The sequence below is a fragment of the Vicia villosa genome, linkage group LG4, assembly GCF_029867415.1.
Source record: "Vicia villosa cultivar HV-30 ecotype Madison, WI linkage group LG4, Vvil1.0, whole genome shotgun sequence".
Classification (NCBI taxonomy): domain Eukaryota; kingdom Viridiplantae; phylum Streptophyta; class Magnoliopsida; order Fabales; family Fabaceae; genus Vicia; species Vicia villosa.
Window position 1 is genome coordinate 171,532,408 of NC_081183.1, and position 19,187 is coordinate 171,551,594.

Below are 19,187 nucleotides of genomic sequence, written 5' to 3' on the forward strand. Positions count from 1 at the left end.
CTAATTGCTCTTCACACCACAATATCAGTATTGCACCCCCTGTTCATTGTTAGAATTTAAGTTTTAATTAGAGTTTTACTATTTTCTTTTATACAATAAAAACACTAATTTTCCTCTATTTCTTTTTAGACTTTTAACACATGATTTTTGACATATAAAAATAATCACTAAAAAGTAGTAGTTTTAGGCTATTTTGTTTTTTAGTCTTTTTACTTGACTTGTAATTCAATTTCCCTCATAAAAATCAACATAAAAAATAGTAGTATTTTTAATTCATTTTGTACTATGTTTTTGACTTGCTACTTCATGCTTGTGTATAGCTTTGCACCATTGTGTTACTCACTATTGACTTCTAATTGTGACTTTATTTTCATGTTCTTTTATTCCTAACCTTTAGGTAGAAACCATGATAACATTAGGATCTAGAAATTCCCTTCATGCTTAGGCTAGTTTCTTTTCCTTTTCAACTTTAAAATACTTAACAAATACTTGACTTAATTTCCCTTAAAAAACACCAAGAACACCTTCTAAAAAATGACTAATCAACTTTTGACCTAATAAAAAGGGAATGGAAACTTGGACCTCCCCTGCTTTGGGGAATCGTTCGAGAGCTTGGATCTCCCTTGCTTTAGGGAACCATTCGAGCGTAAGTTCCCGACTGTTAAAAAACACAAACCAAAGAGCAACTCGAGTCTCCCTTGCTTTAGGGTGTCGCTCGAACGCTCAAACTCTTTTCTCTATCTCGCCTCAGAGGCATTCTTTAATCGGACACGTTATTTCCGCTCCATTCCCAGCTTAAGACTCCAGAGGTCGAGCAGCGGAGTGCGAATGTAACTTCGTCCACTAAAAAACACAAAAACAAACAAAAACTAAAGAGCCGAACTACGGCGCTCTGATTCCTGAAAAGGATACGTAGGCATTAGGTCGCGGGGCCTAAGCGAGCACAACTATTTAAAAACCTTATTTTCCCCGTGTTTCTTTTTCATTCATTTGCATGCATTCCCTTAGTAATTAAGCTTTAGATTTATACACCCTTTAGATAGCAACAAACATAGGTGGATACCATCGAGTACGATGGGCGTGAGGGGTGCTGATACCTTCCCCTCGCGTAACCGACTCCCGTACCTTATCTCTGGTCGAAAGACCTTTTCTTATCCTTTCCTTATTCCAGGTTTTCTGATATTCCTTTCCCTCTTTGGGATAAATATATTAGTGGCGACTCTGTTCCTCATTTCGCGAGCGTGCGACAGCTGGCGACTCTGCTGGGGATGACCTAAGCAAATCGATCCTAGCCTTTGTTTGTTTTATTTTATTGGGTGTTTATTTGTTTTATGTCTATATCTTGTATATATGTTTGCATGTTTATTTTCTGCTTGCACATCATGCATATGGATTATATTTTGTGTTCCTTGGGGTCTTCTGTTCTGTTTTGCAGGTGGGGGGTTTTTGTGAGGTAAAAGGCCCACTACCCAGGCCAGTGACACATAGGATTAGCGTGGATGCTCGTGTTGACTCCCGTGGCCCTTGCTACGATCGAGTTCAACATGGGGTACCACAACTGGGCGAGGTTCTTTCATGGAACACTGTGTCTGGCACCCTTGCTGCCTCAAACACTTTGTACCCCATGGGAACTGTAGACCCTAGTGACCATTAGGGACCACTTGTCCGTGTCTAGACTACATACCCGTGAGATTGGGGTGGGACAGGAAACTTGACCTCCATCATACCCGGATTTCTGCTATTCAATAAAAGACGTCGAACCTTTGATCCTGGGACATTTGACTTATACAGAAGTTCTACATCAGTTATCTATCAGAATCAACGTCGAACCCCTGAATCTGGAGGGTTCGACCATCTTTGACTTATGCACAAGCTATTTATCCCGAGAGCAACGTCGAACCTCTGAATCTGGAGGATTCGACCATATCTTATTGACCATGAGAAGTTGTTATCCAAGAGGCCTTGATCCTTGATCCTGATTTATGATACATTTGCATCTTCATTAACATTTTTGCATTCATGCATGTGCATCCATGGTTATCAAGACTCTTACCACTCTTCCTCTCCATCAGATCAGTCAAGACGATTCCTCCACACCGATATCTGACAAAAGCTCACTGAAGAAGAATCATGGGGAATTACAAACAAGATCAAGCTACTATCAAAGAACCCCGTGCCTCCTCATGAGGGCACCTTCCACCATTGGAGCCTAAAGACTTTGTGTTTGTCAAAGAACATTTCATTTGCATCAAAATAAGGCCAAACTTGCCATTGTATAGATTTCTCAAGTATCTTCAACTGTATTACTTTTGTTGTTATCAAGTACTTCTCAATGTAAGAAACTCATTCTGTTTGAATAAATAAAAATAATGCAATATACATGTTTTTCTCAAATCATTTCATTTTTGTCATTATGTTCATTGATATTCAACTCATTTGTCTTAAGCAACTAAAAAAGGAGAATGAATCAAAAACACATGAATCACTAATTGTATGCTTTTGGAACAAGATCCTGCTGACGATGTACAGGCATTGTTTCAATTCCTAAACACTGGAGTTATAAGGGGGTGAAACCTTCGTCAACCCCTTTGAGCCTAAGGAGTAGAAGTTTCTTTTTAAAAGATACAAAACCCTCAATCTTAACCAGGGGCAGGGTAGACTTCAGTTAGTGCGACCGAGCGCTCAATTTTCAGGTATTCCATCAGAGGATCAATCATATCTCACAACAAAAGAAGAAGAGCACAATCCACAATGGATGTCTCTCTTTCACTGAGAAGAAAGCAGTCGCTACCTTTTCTACAAGTCAATCACAAAGGCCATACAACTTGTTCCCGAACGAGACAAAAAGAATAAAAAGAAAGCTATGAAAAAAAGAAGAAGCAATAGCCCGCTAAGTCAAAAAGAAAAGCTTTGAAGCAAATGACTTAGGCAAAATTGGGGCATATCCCGCTGGACAACAAAAATCAAAGTCAAAAGAAACTTTTTGTCCAGGCAAAAATTAGGGAAAACAAAAGGCAAAAGCAAAAGAAATCCTCCAAGGGAAAAGTTGTTATGACCAAACGAAAGCATCAAAGGGTGACTGCCACCTCCATCAAAGCCATAAAGGATCCTCGTCCATCACAATCCTTCCTGAAAGGCGAATACTCGTGTCGAACTAGCTGAACGTAGGACTGGAGGACATCACGAAGAGGGGTGGGTTAAGTAGAATTTGAGCCTTTATCCTTTGTTTCTTAAACCGTGAACCCGACCACGTTACAACCCTCAAAAGTCCTAATTGAAGCAGAGTTCGTTCCGAAAGCATACAAACTGTAAAATCATGTCAAAACTGACTCCTAATGTTGCTGTGTCATTTGTGTTAGTATCAGTACAACATTATCGACAAATAAAAACTTTTCTTTGAGATTAACATGTGCATTGCATTCTCATTATCTTTTTCAAAACAGAATTGTCTCTAAACTTGAAAGTAAGTACTTGATACCAAGGAAAGTTCAACATTGAAATTCCATCGAGTAATCTTACAAAGGCAAAGGTTGGTCATCCACTGAGCAAATATCGGAAGAAATCCATTGGGTGGAAGAGTTCCTTTCAATCTGGGGCATTCATTCCATGATCAACACTGGGGCAGACCATTGCACATCTCCATGATTCAAGCATGTCAAAATTCTATCTCAAAAGGTCATACAAGCTAGGGCAAGCTAGTGACGATTCTTTCTTCCATCCCCAAGCAAGTGTCAGATATCAAGACAAGTGTCGAGGAGTCAAACTAAACACCTCACCTTCACAAGTGTTGTCCTTCAAGCAACAACCTTCCACAAGGGCATACTCCATCCGCTCCTGGTATCTTGGAGACAATCATTGCATTCATAATCATACAATCATCATGCATATCATTGCATTCTCATTATCATTTCACCCACATGATCCGATCATCAACAAACCAGGGGTATCCACCCCACCTTGATTCTCAAGCAGAGTGTCAGAGCTCCACCTATTCCACATCCAAAGCAGAAACCCTGATCAAATCAATCAATACATTGCATATAGAATCCATAGCATTGCCTCTTCAAAAATGCACAAATAAATCAAACATTTGCATATGAAGCATAAGCCAAGTTACTCATCAGGTGAGATCCCTACAAGCAATCAATCGATATTCCACTGGATCACTCAGAGTTACCATTGTGGTGTCATCTCCCAAAGCCAATCATGGTCATTTTTCTTCAACCCAGAGTTGATGTTTTTGAGTTCAACCCAGAGTTGACTTTCCCTCCATCTTTTAACCGAGTTAATTATCTCATCCCACTCAACCCAGAGTTGACGGTTGTCTCTTTTCTTTTCCCGCTCAACCCAGAGTTGACGCTTATCTTTTACTCAACCCAAAGTTGATCCCTTATCTGTTTTCCCACTCAACCCAGAGTTGATGGTTGTCTTGTTTCTCTTCCCTTTCAACCCAGAGTTGATAGTTATCTTTTACCTCTTCTACTCAACCCAGAGTTGACGGTCTTCTTTCCTGATTTTTTTCTCAACCCAGAGTTGACGGTTTTCTTTCTTTATTTTCTTCTCAACCCAGAGTTGATGATCATCCCTAATTGTTCTTCTTTCTTTTTCTCAACCCAGAGTTGATATCCTCATCTTATCTTCGACCCAGAGTTGATGTTCTTCTTTCCCTTCTCGATCCAGAATCGATGTTTATCTTTTATCTAACCCAGAGTTGACTTTTCTCCGTTCTTCAACCCAGAGTTGACCCACTTTTCTTCTTCAACTCAGAGTTGAATTCTATTTCATTTCTAACCCAGAGTTACTTCGTTCAATCCAGAATTGACGCAGTTTTCCTCAATAAATGACACTATCACTTTCCCCAGTGGATTATATCTCTCATAAGGCAAATTTTCAGGTTCACTTGATATTTAATCATCTTCTACCTTGAATGTTTGAAAAGCTGACGCCAATCTCATTCAGGTTTAAGACGATTAAATAGGGGCAGCTGTTGCACCCCAAAATTTGCCCATCTAATTTTATTTCTAATTGGCTTAAGCTGCACATTTCATTCGCATACCTTCATTAGGTCATTGGCATAACACATGCATCATTAATTAATAAATTTGGCATCAGGATCAAAAATCTTGAAGAGCTGGAGTTTTATCTGATTTATGGACTTCACTTTCAGTAAATTATCAAATTTGCGTATGTGGGCTTTCTTAAGGAGGTTTTGATATATTCTCCAAATAATTAAGGCTTGGATCTTTACAAAGCGATCAATTCAAAATCTTTTTGTCTAAGTCGTGAGATTAATATTGTGGTACCATTGAAGAAAGGGTGAACGCATCAAGCCAAAGTCTTATGCATATCAAGTTAACTTCAAGTACAAAATATCATGGATCTGAGATTCAATTAGGACACCAATATTGAGTTTGGACTAAATTCAATTCAAAGGTTTTCATTCAAGATTTAGACAAGTGTCATTGGTGATTCAAGAAAATTCCATCAAAACTACGTTTCATTACAAAAATCTCAATACAGCTACATCACTTACCATTCATTCATGAGTTCATATTTAAAATAAAAGTCTATCTATGAATCAATATCCATTACAAAAAGATCACAAAAGTTCATTACATTACACCATTCATCCACATTTACACAAAAATACATTTTGGACATTCTCATTCTCTTCATCTTTGCCCCATCATTTGTATCATATAGCCATACCAAATCCATATTCAACCCTGCATAAACCAAACAGACACCACACTCTGCAGCATTTGATTCAGTTATGTCGGTTGCTAGCCATATGCGGTTCAAAACAGTGCCAATGTATCTGCTGCATTCCACAAATCCAACCCACTAAAACAGCCCTGCAACCTGCATTCATGGATCAACAAGGAAGCCAAATTAGTCAATTATCAGCTAGCCACGACATATTTGTTTCCAACCAATCTTCAAAACTGAAAACAAAGGGAAAAAACCACATTCAGATTCAAGCTTTTTTCAGTTCAGCCCCATTTCTAACTGAATTTTAAACCTGTCCTATAACTAACTCTCCCTCTTCTCAAGTAACTATCAAACTCAGTTTCAAACAAACCATAATTAACTCTCCATTCCCTTTAACTAATTCCTAACAGAAAAAACAGAACTTAACTAACCACATAACAACCATAACTGATTCAGCAAACTCTCCCTAACCGATTTAACCAATAGCAAAAAACCAAATCATAACAGAACCAAACTCTAACAACCTAACAGAACCCAATCTGATTCAGTTACCAACCTATAACAGACTTTCAACTAACCTTCTAACTGATTTTGTAACTGACCCAACTAACTTCAAAAGTCAGTTACAACTCCTAACTACCTCCTAACAAACTCTTAAATTCAGTTACAAATGCTAACAGATTCAGCTAACTGCATAACAGAAAAGTGGAAGAGATTCTTACCTATAAATGCAGATCTTCCTCTCTCTTCTTCCCTTCCACGCACACAATCATTCCACACCATTTTCTACAAATTCATCACTTTCCTCCCCATTCTCTCCATTCATTCTCTCATTTCCAGCTCCCTCCACCATCATTCTTCAGCATCCATCACTCTCAACCTCTCTGCATCTTCACCACAATCTTCTTCACCTTCACATTCATCTTCTCCATCACCTTCACATTCTTCAGCCTCCAATCCCTCCAATCTTCAGAACTCCATTGAAACACACCTTCACTTCAGTTATCGCGATTCTTCATTCAACTTCAACCTCGCAGCATCTCATACCTTCTTCACCTTCGAAGCCTTCTTCCATTCAAGAACAACATCAACAAGTATCAATAATCTTCAATCTTCAATCACGCTTCGAAGTCATCATCGTCTTCAACTGAACAACAGCATCACGCAATCAGCAAAGTCGGTCCAGAATCGCAAATCAAAGATCCAAAATTGAAGACGAGAAGAAGAAGCAGATAGTGGAAGAAAGCAGAAAAGAAGTGAGATTACCTTAATTGAAGTTCTCCGACGAAATTCGCCAATTACATCCTCACGATCCGCACCTCAGGTAAGATTTACGAGCTTTCCGTTCTTCATCTTCTTCGCTCGTTTCTTGTTAGCATCACATAGAGCAAGCACCCCTGAGTCTTTCCCCTAAGGTCTCCTAGCCTGTAACTCCGTCTTCATCACCTAATTCGGTTTTTAAAAGTATTTTAGGGTTTCGATTTTAGGGAAGATCTGCAGAAATTAGGTAAGAGATTGTGATAGAGGGCGAAGAGAGGATTAGAATGAGGTCGGGATCTCGAGATTTGGTTGAGCTCCGCCGCCTCCGGCGCGGCGGAGCGATTTCCGGCGAAGTATGAGAGATGAGAGGGAGAAAGAAGAGCTGAGTAATTTGAACCGTCACATCCCTTTACCCTAATCCCAATCTATTTCTTCTTTTTGTTATTTTCATTTCATTATTTTATTTAATTGTTTTTTTTGAATAATAATGGTAAATAACAAAATCTGGGTATAATGATGTTGGGCCACACGCAAATTGCTAGCCACACCCCTTAAGCCCAGCATCACACTCAGGTTTTTTGGCTGAAAGGAGACATGTAACAAAAACGCCCTTGGGCTGGGCCCTGCGCCCTAATTGCTCTTCACACCACAATATCAGTATTGCACCCCCTGTTCATTGTTAGAATTTAAGTTTTAATTAGAGTTTTACTATTTTCTTTTATACAATAAAAACACTAATTTTCCTCTATTTCTTTTTAGACTTTTAACACATGATTTTTGACATATAAAAATAATCACTAAAAAGTAGTAGTTTTAGGCTATTTTGTTTTTTAGTCTTTTTACTTGACTTGTAATTCAATTTTCCTCATAAAAATCAACATAAAAAATAGTAGTATTTTTAATTCATTTTGTACTATGTTTTTGACTTGCTACTTCATGCTTGTGTATAGCTTTGCACCATTGTGTTACTCACTATTGACTTCTAATTGTGACTTTATTTTCATGTTCTTTTATTCCTAACCTTTAGGTAGAAACCATGATAACATTAGGATCTAGAAATTCCCTTCATGCTTAGGCTAGTTTCTTTTCCTTTTCAACTTTAAAATACTTAACAAATACTTGACTTAATTTCCCTTAAAAAACACCAAGAACACCTTCTAAAAAATGACTAATCAACTTTTGACCTAATAAAAAGGGAATGGAAACTTGGACCTCCCCTGCTTTGGGGAATCGTTCGAGAGCTTGGATCTCCCTTGCTTTAGGGAACCATTCGAGCGTAAGTTCCCGACTGTTAAAAAACACAAACCAAAGAGCAACTCGAGTCTCCCTTGCTTTAGGGTGTCGCTCGAACGCTCAAACTCTTTTCTCTATCTCGCCTCAGAGGCATTCTTTAATCGGACACGTTATTTCCGCTCCATTCCCAGCTTAAGACTCCAGAGGTCGAGCAGCGGAGTGCGAATGTAACTTCGTCCACTAAAAAACACAAAAACAAACAAAAACTAAAGAGCCGAACTACGGCGCTCTGATTCCTGAAAAGGATACGTAGGCATTAGGTCGCGGGGCCTAAGCGAGCACAACTATTTAAAAACCTTATTTTCCCCGTGTTTCTTTTTCATTCATTTGCATGCATTCCCTTAGTAATTAAGCTTTAGATTTATACACCCTTTAGATAGCAACAAACATAGGTGGATACCATCGAGTACGATGGGCGTGAGGGGTGCTGATACCTTCCCCTCGCGTAACCGACTCCCGTACCTTATCTCTGGTCGAAAGACCTTTTCTTATCCTTTCCTTATTCCAGGTTTTCTGATATTCCTTTCCCTCTTTGGGATAAATATATTAGTGGCGACTCTGTTCCTCATTTCGCGAGCGTGCGACAACCCTCAACCCTTTCCTAAAGGCTAACATCTCAAAGATAAAGGTTTATGGCAAAACATAAAGAAAGGTAACAAACAATTAATAGGGTTAAAGACATGATTAAGATTTGGAGGAAGGGGGACTCGCCTTGTTGCCAAGTGCCTACGTACCTCCTTATGGAGGATCAGAGTCTACGTAGTTCGGGGAAGGGTTGTACGCCCTTTGAGTTTGAAATTTGATTTGATATGGTTTTGGAGGCTTTGGGTAGCCTATCGTAGTTTTGAATGAGGATGAAAATCCGTAGTTTGATATTGAGGTTTTGAAAAGTATTTTGAGGTTTGGGCGTACAACCCTGGTATTTAATATGCACTATTAATCGCAATGATCAATAGGTTTGATCACCATAATTAATAGATTAGCGGGGATTGCTAACAATTCTAATCGATAGGTTCGATTATCACTAATAGCAAATAGATGTGTTTCTTAGAATTTACTTATTATCGTTACCCCTCATAATCAATAGATTTGATTACAAATAATAACGAATTTGATAAAGAGGAAGTGCTAATCATCGTAACCAATAGATTTGGTTAAAACCATTTAGCAAAATATAATTGTTTTAATTTATAGGATTTGATTAATTAAATTAATCAATTGTTAATCATTGCGACCAATAGGTTTAGTCGAAACGAATAACAAATTAAATCCTATTATTTTGGCTAGAAAACTAATGGGATTGGACAAACCCTAATGCCTTGGTAACAACTTTCTAAGGTTTTTTGTGATTTTTATAATTAAAATTGATTAAATAAATTAAATCAAAATATTCAAATAATTGAGAAATAATCCCAATATTAATTATACCATAAATCTAATAAAAGATCAAATTATATGAATAATTTACTTAAATGATTTAACAAATAATAATAATAATAAGAAAAAAATAAACAAATAAAACCAAAAAACCTGGGGCCTGATTGCATGTGGGTGTATCCTGAGTGTGCATGGTGGTCTGGCACATCAGAGGTCGCTGGACCAAGCAGCGTTGAGATCCAAAGGTTGTTGGCTGATGAGCACCGTGGGTATTCAGGGAAGCGAAACGCAGGATTTGTAAACAAATGAAGTTAATGAAACGTTAAAAATAAAGAGGCCCTGCGCAGGTTCGAACCAAGGATCTTTAGGTTCACGGGCAAAACGCTCCACCAACTAGGCTGCAAGTCACGAGTGTTAACACATTGACCAGAAATAAATAAATAGATAAATAAGTAATTAGATTGGAAATTCAAACTGAGTCAAAATGGGACCCAGCGCAGGCGTTTGAACCAATGAAAACAGGGGAGAGAGGCTCTGAACCGTTGACTGGCCAATCAGAATGGGAAAGAGAAAAACTTTTCTTTGACGGACCAATCCCCAGCCTCCAACGTGCCCCTTCATCTTCATCTTCTTCATCGCTCCATGCATAAAGACTTTAGCTACGAATTTCACAAGCTTTTGCTACGGTTCCTGCAACCAGTTTTCGTAGCCAAAGTTCTGGGATTTCAAACCTGCAAAAACACGATCAAGATGGAAAACTACCGGCCCAGATCATCTTAAAATTATCCCCTGGTCATGAATATAGTATCGTTTCGGTCTAAGAACTATTGAAAACGTGAATACGAAGCACAAGAGCTTCCTTGCCCTAACAATGGCAAAGCTCTGTTCCAGCGTTGATCCTAGTAAACAACAGTCCTAAATGATTCTAAACAATATCAGGAGCATGAATGAATCAATTAAAATCATTTAAAACACGCGTATTTAACATTTGAATTTTCAGAAAGTGAACAAACCAATGACTTATGGAGGGAACGTTTGGTGACGCTTCAGGCTTCAAAGAGAGTATGGCTACGCACCTGGGACCTTCAAGAGGGTAATTGCAGGGGTGGCCCTGAGCACAGGCTCGCGGGGCGGGAGCCCAGGGCCCCATAATTTTAGGGCACCAAATTTTTTTTTCTTACCCCTATATATATATATATTATAAAAATACTTGCTGGAATTTAAAAAAAATATTGGTTAACAAAATTATAGGGGCGCTACAAAGTCAAAATTAATAAAAGAATGTAATTTCTCATAAATAAAATATACATTAGAATAAAATCAATTAATTCCCCTAAAATAAAATCAATTAATATATCTATAATTTTAGCAACTAAAGAGTTTGATTGAGGCATTAAAATTAAAACAATGATATGGAAATTTTTTTATATTATTGATCTCAAAATTAAGAGTGAAACATTACCTTAACTAGGCAAACAAGATAATAATCCCAAAATTAAGAGTGAAGTCGAATCTTTAGCAACTCATGGAATTGTAAACTTTGAATTTTTAGTAGCTATGAATATTTGGTTTGAATTGTTAACTGTTGTTCATGAAATTAACAAAAGTTTGCAAAAAAAAGACATGTGTATTGATGTGGCTATAGAACTAGTAAAAGGTTTGATCAAGTATTTGAAAAAATATAGAGAATTTGGATTTGTAAATGCTAAGGCTAGTGTTGTAAAGATTGGGAATGAAGTGGAGATTGAATGTGTGTTTATTAGTAGAAAACAACACTATGATGAAAATCCATATCAACCCACACAACCGAATCTTGAGTCTGTTGAAGAGTCTTTTCGAAATCATTATTTCTTATATATTGTAGATTAAACAATTGGCTCACTTGATAGAAGATTTTAGCAGTATAGCAAATATGAAAGCATTTTTTGATTCTTGTTTAATATTGAAAGGCTTAGATCATTATATGATAAGGGCTTGAAAGCATGTTGTAAACATCTTGAAACTTGTTTAAAACATGACGATTCTCTTGATCTTGATGGTGAAATTTTGTTTGAAGAATTGAAAGTTATTAGAGAAGTTTTAACAGTAGAATCAAAATCAAGCTACATGATATTGAGTTCTTTAAAGACTTTTAATTGTTTTCTTAATGCATGCATAAATTATAGAGTAATATTGACTATTCATATCAGTGTTGCATATACTAAAAGAAGTTTTTCTAAATTAAAATTATTAAAATCTTATTTGAGATCAACTATGTTACAAGATAGATTAAATTGTCTTGCGTTCATTTCATTTGAAAATAATTTTTTGAAGAACCTTGATTATGAACAAACTATTAATGATTTTGCAACAAAAATGCTAAGAGGATGATATTTAAATAATTTTAATAGTTTGGTCAATTTTTTTATAGGAAAAAAGACGGGATCAAGAAGAAGTCTCTTTATAGTGGTTTATGTTTTTGATGTAGTATAAACATTGATTCAAATATTCATATTTATATTCTTTTTGCACGATATCAAATGAAAATGTGTTTTTTTATCCAATTATTTCATCTATCCTTATGTATTTATTGTTAAAAAAATTATAGGGGCACCACTCTTTTGATTTGCCCAAGGCACCCAAATTCAAAGGACCGGCCCTAGGTAATTGGACGTCTGGAATTGATCTATACTGGTCGGAGAAGGTTCTTTCACATGCCATAGTTTTCTTGTTATTTTTGTGACGTGAAACCCTTGTTTTTTTCTTGACTGCCAGCCCTCTTTCACGTGAGGAATAACATGGATATATATAGGCAAACGAATTAGGGCTCTTGTGGGCTTGGTCTTGAGTTTCTTTTTACCCCTTAGTGTTTTTGCATAAATATACATGATATTTTTCCTTCCAATTTTGGCTAAAACCCTCCCTCTCCCCTATGAACGAAAATTGAACCTACTCATGGTATTCTTTGGGCCTTCATGTGATTAAAACAGAAGTCATGCAATTTAATCTATTTATTTTGATATTTTCCTTAATTTATTTGATATTTAAATGAATAAAATCCAAATAAATAGTAAATAAAATTATAGAAGGGTGAGTGTGGATTTAGGGCTCTCATACAAGGTCATGACCATGTTTGAAGTGGAAATATTAGGCCTATTAATAAAGAAATTCAAAATTCTTCATTTAGGGTTTTAGGTATTCCTTGAAATTCTGCCAACTTGTGCGCCTCGTATCTCCTTCCACTTTAATCATATGAATGCATTCTAAGACTTTTTAGAAAGCTAAAAGAGTCATTTAAATGACCTTTTTGGTTTCATCTTGATTGGAGTTTCCAAACTCAAGTTATGAGTTTTGACCCAAAAGGTGTTTCTTGTTGACTTTTGAAGGGACCTGTAATCTCTTTGACCATATCTCCCAAATGGTGCATTTCTTGATCTTGGGCCCAACATCAAAGTTGCAGAGGATGAAATTTACTTGAGAATAGGCTTTGAGTGAGGAATTTCTGATACTCCATGTAGAAGTTATGGCCAGTCAAAGTTGAGTTGACTTTCTCCTAAGAAACCCTAATTTGAACCTTTTTGTATTTGTTCATCTCTGAGTTTCTATTAATGGAATCATGATCAATCTTTGATCAAATGATGGTTATGCACCTCTATACTTGACGTTTGACCAATGATCATAGGTTTGAATCATGCTTTGATTGTAGTTGACCTTCAGGTTTGAATCAGTTGACTGTGGATCTTGGGATTGTTTGAGCAAGGCTTTGGAATTGAATCTTGAACTTTGAATTATTGTAAATGGAATATGGAAGGCAAATTTTGGGGTATGACAGAAGGGCATAGTCATGCCGATAACTTGGAGAACATCCTACATTTACTAAGAAGGTAATATGTGTCTGAACCCCACCAAGTTCTCTTTCAGAGTTTAGACGAGGAAATTTCTAGATTTTATGCTGACAAGGAGAGGAATTGAAGCCAATCCAAACAAGTGCCAAGCGGTCATTGATATAAGGTGTCTCACAAATGTGATGGAAGTACAACAACTTACTAGAGACCTTACCATCTTGTCTCGCTTCCTCTCCTGTGCAGTTGACAAAGCTTTCCTATTCTTCGCTGCCCCGAGGAAAAAGGAGAAATTCGAATGGACCGTTGAGCATGAGGAGGCTTTCACCAAGGTAAAAGAATTCCTCACATCACCTCAATCCTTACTCACCCAAAGGAGGACCCGCCTTTTCTACTTCACTTCTCGGTCACCGAGCGGGCGATGAGCTCAGTCCTTGTCCAATAAATACACTAAGCAGAAAAACATGTGTATTTCGTAAGCAAAGTGTTCAAGGGCGCTGAGACAAGCTACCAGAAGATTGAGAAACTGGAATTAGTCGTCGTTACTACGAAGAGAAAACTCAGGCCATACTTCCAAGGGCACACCATCTTGTTAAAAACCAATTATCTCATCCGGCAAGTGTTGAAGAAACTCGACCTGGCAGAAAGAATGGTATCTTGGTCAATAGAACTATTAGAATATGAAATTCAGTACATCTCGATATGGAGCATCAAATCTCAAGCCTTAGTCGAGTTCGTGGCCAAGCTCAGCTTGCCCATAGACGAAGACCCCTTTTAGAATGGACTTTATATGTGGATGGCACCTCCAACGTAAAAGAAAGCGGTGTAAGAATAGTTCTCGAGGGACCTAGTGAAATAGTTATTGAGCAGGCGCTGAAGAATAGTCTAGTGAATGTCCTGACCAAACTTCTTCAGGTGTCTTCATATCTAACACAGTCGAAGGACATCTATTTATCAGATATGTTACTTTTGAAACAGCCTCAGCCCAAAACACCTTCTTTAACCCAACACTAGTCAACATGCATCTAACTCTCTCCAAAATAGTTCGATTAAACCTTTTAGCCAAACCATTTTGCAGTGGAGTACTTGCAGTAGCTCTATGCCTTACAATACCAGAGGCAACACAAAAACTATCGAACGCTTCAACCTAAAACACCTTCTTTAACCCAACACTAGTCGACATGCATCTAACTCTCTCCAAAATAGTTCGATTAAACCTTTCAGCCAAACCATTTTGTAGTTGAGTACCTGTAGTAGCTCTGTGCCTTGAAATACCAGAGGCAACAAAAAATGATCGAACGTTTCATTGCAAAATTCAAGGCCATTATCGCTTCTGAATTTCTTGACCTTTCTGTCAGTTTTATTTTCCACAAGAGCCTTCCAACTTTTGAAATTCTCAAAAGTTTCATCCTTAGTCTTTTGGATGAATACCCATAATTTTCTGGAATAATCATCTACTATGGATAGAAAATACCTCGCTCCTGAATGTGATGGACACCTTGCATGCCCCCAAATATCAGCATGGATGTAATCAAGGGATCCATGTGTTCTTTGTTTGCCTTTGTTGAACTTCATTCTGCAAGATTTTCCAAGTACACATGGTTCACATAACTTCAGCTTTTCGACTTTGTCTCCATCAAGAAGATTTTGTTTTCCTAATTCGATTAGGCCCCTTTCACTGACATGGCCCAATCTCATGCGCCAAATTTCTGTCTTCGACAAAGGTGTCATGGATGCAATATTTGTCGAACCACTTACAACTTCAGCCTAAAGGGTATATAAGCCTTGTTTCTTCACGCCTCTCAAGACTTCCTTCGACCCCTTCGTGTCTCTTAGGATACTTTTCTCTCCTTGAAAAAAATATCTTTTCTTGTCGAATTCACCAAGAAAAACCAAATTTCTCTTCAAACCAAGAATATACTTGACTTTAGTCAACGATCTTATTGACTCATCATGGAGCCTGAATCTTACAGATCCAACACCTGTAATCTTGCAAGCTTTGTTGTTTCCCAACAATACAAATCCACCATCTTGATCACATAATTCTTCGAACAAGTCCTTGTTTGGAGTCATGTGCCAAGTGCAACTTGAATCTATAATCCACTCCTTACTCGAGTCACTACTTGAAACCACAAGAACATCAGATGATTCGAAATCATCTTGAACAATAGTTGTGTTGCCATTATCCTTACCTCCATGATCTTTCAGGCGTCCAAGGCACATCTTTCTTGTGTGACCCTCCTTCTTACAATGATAACATCGAATACAAGATGTTTTGCCACTGTAAGACTTCTGTTTACTTTTACTTTTCTTCTTGTCGAACTTACCATCCTTTCACAAGAATTTTCCCTTAAAGGCCAAACGTTCACCAACCGTCGAAGGTTTATGCTCCTTTCGTTCCTTCAAGTCCTGAGAATACAAGGCTAATTGAACTTTTTCGAAGGTCAGAGACTCCCTTACATACAAGAGAGTTTCTTTGAAGTGAGCATGTGACCTAGGCAAATCGCACAACAATAACAACGTTTGATCTTCATCATCGATATTCCCATCAATATTTTCAAGATCAAGAATCAGCTTGTTGAACATATCCAATTGCTCAACCAACACTTTGTCTTAAATCATCTTGAATGAATACAAAGCTTGCTTCAGGTAGAGTAGATTTACCAGCGATTTGGTCATGTACAAACTTTCAAGTTTCATCGATAACCCTGATGCCGTCGTCTCCTTCGATACCCGTCGAAGAACCTTATCACCAAGGCTCTATAGAATTGCGCTGTGGGCTTTCTCGATCATGGTTATCTTTTCTTTTTTCGTTAATGCATCGTCCATAGCTGCTGCTCCCTTCAACGCTTCCAAACAACCCTGCTGGACCAGTAGGGCTTTCATCTTCAAGCGCAACAGACCGAAATCATTCACTCCGATAAACTTTTCAATCTCATACTTTGTTGAAGTCATCTTCTTCACGCTCACCACACCAATTTGTTGTAAAAAACCATGCCAAGAACATAGTATAATAGGGAATACAATGGGAAGCAAGAAGAACAACAAGGAAATGGTTATAACTGTTATTCTTTACTTTCTCTTTGAATTAAGATTACAAGTGTTAGAAGAATAACAAATAACCATCCCACCCTAAATTAGGATTTGCAGTATGCAATGATGTGAGACTAGTATGCTATTTATAATAAACTTAACATACTAAACTAATGGGCTTTTTAATAAATACCCATTACAAGCTAACTTAGGGTACAAACTAACTTAAACAATTTGACATTACAAACAGGCCCAATTCAAAATACTAACAACCCTAACATTTTGACATCCACATACTAGAATACATTTCAACTACAGTATGTAGGTGTTCGACAGCAACATGCGACCAAACTTCAACCTCTTGCATATTCCCCGTCGAACCAAAAAATACCCTTCGACGTAATAAAGTTCAATCCAATTCTGACATATTTCCATCTATCCATCAATTAAATATTACAAAATAATATTTTTTCTCTTCATTTAATCATGTAGTATTTAACTCGACCATAATTATAATGTCACTTGACATGATTTCATCATCGAACTCATCATACCTTAAACTTCTTTCTATAATATTCAAAACTATTTCTTTACAAATATGGTGAACGTACACTCGTACACGCCTGTAGCCATTTCATCCTTCACTGTTCTAATATTGCCATATATACCTAAAAATATTGGTACTTTAAAATTAAATTTGTAATCGCCTACACATGTTTTACTTCTATATCTTAAAGTAGAACTATTAAATTGTCTTGTGATCACTCCATTCTTAATATAAATAATGTGAAAATATGTGTAAAAACATGCGTTCCAATTTCTTCGCACACATATGTCTAAGTTAGAAGTAATCTACTAGTACTTTCAATATGTCAAAGAGTTTATAGAAAACAATTTTATTCATTCTTGTATGCTAATAACTTTCAATATATCATAGAGTTTATAGAAAACAACATTATTTATTGTTGTATTCTTAAGTCAAGTCAAATTACTTAAGTAAATTATACATATGAAGTATGAGAGTTCATCTCATAACACGTCTAGAATTTTTTTTATTTTTTTATTAAGCAATTGAATATAAGATATCGTACTAGGGGTGCAACCCTTACGTCTAGAAAATTTAATTTCATACAAGCATAAGTGAATAAAATAAACAATCATTCAATCATCACATCACACAAATTAAGATATTCAAAGAAAGATTTAAAACGTTACGAATGATGATGTATCTTCCATAAACAAGTTATAAAAGACTGGTCTTCAACCAACAATTTCTTGAGAAGGAAAATAAAAGAAGAAACTAAACGAAAGTACTTGCAACAATGAAAACCCATACATAACAATAAAAAATAACAATCAATGCTGAAATGTACTTTCCTAATTAATTAGGTCTTAAACATTTTGCGATCAAATCACAATAAAAGTGTGACCAAATAGAATCGCAACAAACACCACACCGAAACCATAATTTAAAACCATACATCAAGTTTTTCATGTTTCCATATTAATTCTTCCCACGAATGTAGATCCCATCATCATTCTTTTAAACTCTTCAAAATCAATCAATCCATTTCCATCACTATCAACACCACCGATCATCTTCTGGCATTCAACGAGGGAGCATTGATCGCCGAGGCTAACCATAACATTGTGCAATTCTTCAGCTGATATAGAACCATTTTTGTCAACATCAAAAACGGAAAAAGCATCTTTGAGATTCTCCAAAATCTCATTGGAATCAATATCTTTGGTGTTTAACTCGATAAACTCCTCGAGATTGATGTGACCGTCTCCGTCAGCATCAACCTCGCGAATCATATTATTGAGTTCTTCTTCTGTCGCGGGTTGTCCTAAGCTTCCCATGATGGATCCTAATTCTGAAGAAGAGATTTTTCCATCATTGTTAACATCAAATTTACGAAACACCTGCTCCAATTCCTCATTGAAATGGGCACGTGATTGGAGGGACGGTGTACGGGAGATAAATGTTGCGTGATCAGTTACGGTTGTTGGGGAAGATGATGTTGTTTTCTTTAAGAGTTTCTTCTTTCGGTTGAAGAGGGATCGAAAACCCATGCTTTTTTATTGATCCCACAGGAAATGAGAGAAATTCCTTCTCTTTGTTGAAATTGTGAATTGGGGAAGACAAGAGAAAAATTAATGGTGTAAATCACTCGTAGTTGAATGTTTATTATTGGTGAAATTATGTATGTCAAGATTTTTGATCTATGTTGTGGTGTGCCTTTTCAATTATGATTTTGTTCTAATTTTAGTATGTATGATTCATGCATGTGAATCGGGTTGTTATGAGTTTGTTAAACTTGTTATTAGTTTGACACTTTTTTTCTTTTTTCTCTCTAAAATTTAACTTCATTTCTATTTAAAGTTTACAATTCATTATTTTCGGTACAATAAATCCGTTTTTTTATAAATTTTTTTTATTTTTGAAAGCAAAATTTGTTTCTTTTATTTTTTTAATAGTATAAATAATTTTTCTTTATGATAAAACATATATATTTCAATTGAATATTTGAGTGACTCTTGAGGTAATTTTAAAAGTATAAATTACTAAAGAAAGAAAAATATTTTAATTATATTTTATTAATATTACATAGTTTAATAATAATTTAAATAATAAACTAAATTCAAAATTTATATTATATAAATTATTTTCATGAAGTAGAGATAGGA

At 36.5% G+C, this 19,187-nt stretch overlaps 1 protein-coding gene across 1 annotated transcript; it reads right to left on the reverse strand.

The window, feature by feature from the left end:
* Positions 1–17,698: 17,698 nt before the first annotated feature.
* Positions 17,699–18,657, reverse strand: LOC131600293 (probable calcium-binding protein CML25). The gene has a single exon (XM_058872476.1). It carries the CDS (start codon positions 18,570–18,572, stop codon positions 17,988–17,990), a length of 585 nt encoding a protein of 194 aa, XP_058728459.1. The 5' UTR covers positions 18,573–18,657; the 3' UTR covers positions 17,699–17,987.
* Positions 18,658–19,187: the final 530 nt, after the last annotated feature.